The sequence below is a fragment of the Boleophthalmus pectinirostris genome, unplaced genomic scaffold (genome assembly GCF_026225935.1).
Source record: "Boleophthalmus pectinirostris isolate CB_2022bp ecotype Guang Dong unplaced genomic scaffold, ASM2622593v1 HiC_scaffold_2, whole genome shotgun sequence".
NCBI lineage: Eukaryota > Metazoa > Chordata > Actinopteri > Gobiiformes > Gobiidae > Boleophthalmus > Boleophthalmus pectinirostris.
Window position 1 is genome coordinate 45,381,801 of NW_026571152.1, and position 2,500 is coordinate 45,384,300.

Genomic DNA, 2,500 nt, shown 5'->3' on the forward strand with positions numbered 1-2,500 from the left:
AACACACATACATCACACACACACACGCACACACACACAGAAACACACACACGCACACACACAGAAACACACGCACACACACACAGAAACACACACACATCACACACACACACAGAAACACACACACATCACACACACACACACATCACACACACACATCACACACACACATCACACACACACACATCACACACACATCACACACACAACACACACACACATCACACACACATCACACACACAACACACACACAGAAACACACACACACATCACACACACACACACAGAAACACACACATATCACACACACATCACACACACACACACACACCACACACATCACACACACATCACACACACACACACAGAAACACACACATATCACACACACATCACACACACACATCACACACACACATCACACACACACACACACATCACACACACATCACACACACATCACACACACACACACAGAAACACACACACACTCACACACACACACATCACACACACACACACACACACACACACACACACACACATCACACACACACACACATAACACACACATCACACATAAACACACACACACATCACACATACACAAACACACAGACACACAAAGACACACACACACACACACACACACAGACACACACACACACAGACACACACACACACTCTGCACACATCACACATTTAAAATTTCATCAGCTTCTCCTCGAGTTTGTGCTGTGAACGTTTAAAACTGATTTAAGACTGAATCGTCCCGTCGTGTTTGACGACTTTAGACAAACTTTATTTCTCCACCGGGAAAAGTTTTGGACGTGAAAGGTTCAGTGTGATGAATTTAAAGTGTGATGGTTTTGTGCTCAGGTGCGACGGCGCTGGTGTGGGACCGGAGCGAGTCCGGGCTCAGACACACACACACAGAGACGTCGGCCCCAGGGACGTCGGCGAGGGCCCCGGGCAGGATGCAGCCGACCCCCAGAGACAGAGCGCCCCCTGTGGACAAAAAACTCATGAAAAAACTCCTTTCTCTGGAGGAAACGCAGAACAAAACCAAGACTAAACGAAGATAAAGGCTGAAAGTAAAGAGAGCGTTTCTTATATTCAAACTCAAACTTTACTGATCCATAGAGAAACGAGTCAGACACAAGAGTCACAATAAAATATAAAGACAAAGAAAACAAATATATAAGGAGCAAGAGACACGAGTTAAAGGTTGTATGGAGGATTTTTTTTTTTTGTTTCAAATTGTCACTGAAAGTTTAAAATACCGTTACGGAGACGCAGCAGCTTTGTAATTATGATGACCAAGAAAAAAAGAATGAAAATCCAACAACTGTGGACGTGTTGAGGCCAGAGAAACATCAGCCAATAGAAAACGAGGCTGCCTCTTTATATATTGGCTGTCGGGTCGTCAATCAAACTCCCTACGTTTCTAGTGTAAGTGACTTGTGGGCACACGGGGATTTCGTGGTTTATGCGGCAGGTCTTAGAGGCTTTTTCAAACTGTCGCGTCCTCGCAGTTCGCACAAAGTTTGTCGCGACGTCGGACAAGAATCCACGACCGGATCGCTGCAAAAGAAAGTCAGTTTTTGAGGTCGCAAGAAGAAGAAGAAGAAGAAGAAGAAGAAAAGCGAAGACAAACTGAGGTGGTTCTTGGAGATCTCTTCCCGCGACGGCGCGACTGAAGCGGGCGAAGGGTCCAAAAACTGAAGACGCGTCGGTCGCTGAATTATTTCTAGACAGGAAACTTCAACGGCGATTCTGAACCCGCGCCGGATGTAAACAAACGTGATTTCTAGAGTCAAGAGGCGGGAGGAGGAGGTGTTTCTACTGAGGAAGCCGTGGAGGAGGAAGGTGGTGTCACAACATTTGAAAAAGGACGGTCGCTGTATTTCTCATTCCTTAAAAAAGTCCTCTATTCAACCTTTAAATAAGACATAATTATATAAATGTAAAAGTCTAAATAAAATAGAAAAATAAATATAAATAAGCATATAAAATATAAAAATATAAAATCTGAGTTTTATAAAAGAGATAAACAGGACACAGGGTTGTCGTTACACTGGGGCTCTGACCTCACTGATGTTTGTTCATGTTTTATAAACGTTTAATGTTTTTGTACTATTTTTCAATAAAAGTACAGTTTTGGATGTTTTGTGTTTTTTTCTTATTTATTTGTAAAGGGACAGAACAGGTTTATGAACATTTAAAATATAAATATGTCAAAATTATAACGTGACTCATTTCATTTTCAGCCCCTCGACAGGCTCATGTCACACACCAACAGTTACACAAAAACTAATGGAACACACACACACAGACACACACACACAGAGACACACACACACAGAGACACAGACACACACAAACACACAGACACAGAGACACACAGACACACACACAGACACACACACACAGACACACAGTGTTTGTGTGTGTGTGTCTGTGTGTCTGTGTGTGTGTGTGTGTGTGTGTGTGTGTGTG

The 2,500-nt window shown here is 43.2% G+C and overlaps 1 protein-coding gene across 1 annotated transcript in view; it reads left to right on the forward strand.

Moving 5' to 3' along the window:
- The window catches only part of ddb2 (damage-specific DNA binding protein 2), a 25,428-nt gene extending 23,262 nt beyond the window's left edge, over window positions 1-2,166 (forward strand). Inside the window, exon 10 of the mRNA XM_020925490.2 lies at window positions 881-2,166. Within this exon, the coding sequence (XP_020781149.1) occupies window positions 881-1,086 (206 nt within the window). The 3' untranslated portion in view covers window positions 1,087-2,166. The remainder of the gene's footprint in view (window positions 1-880) is intronic.
- Window positions 2,167-2,500: the final 334 nt, after the last annotated feature.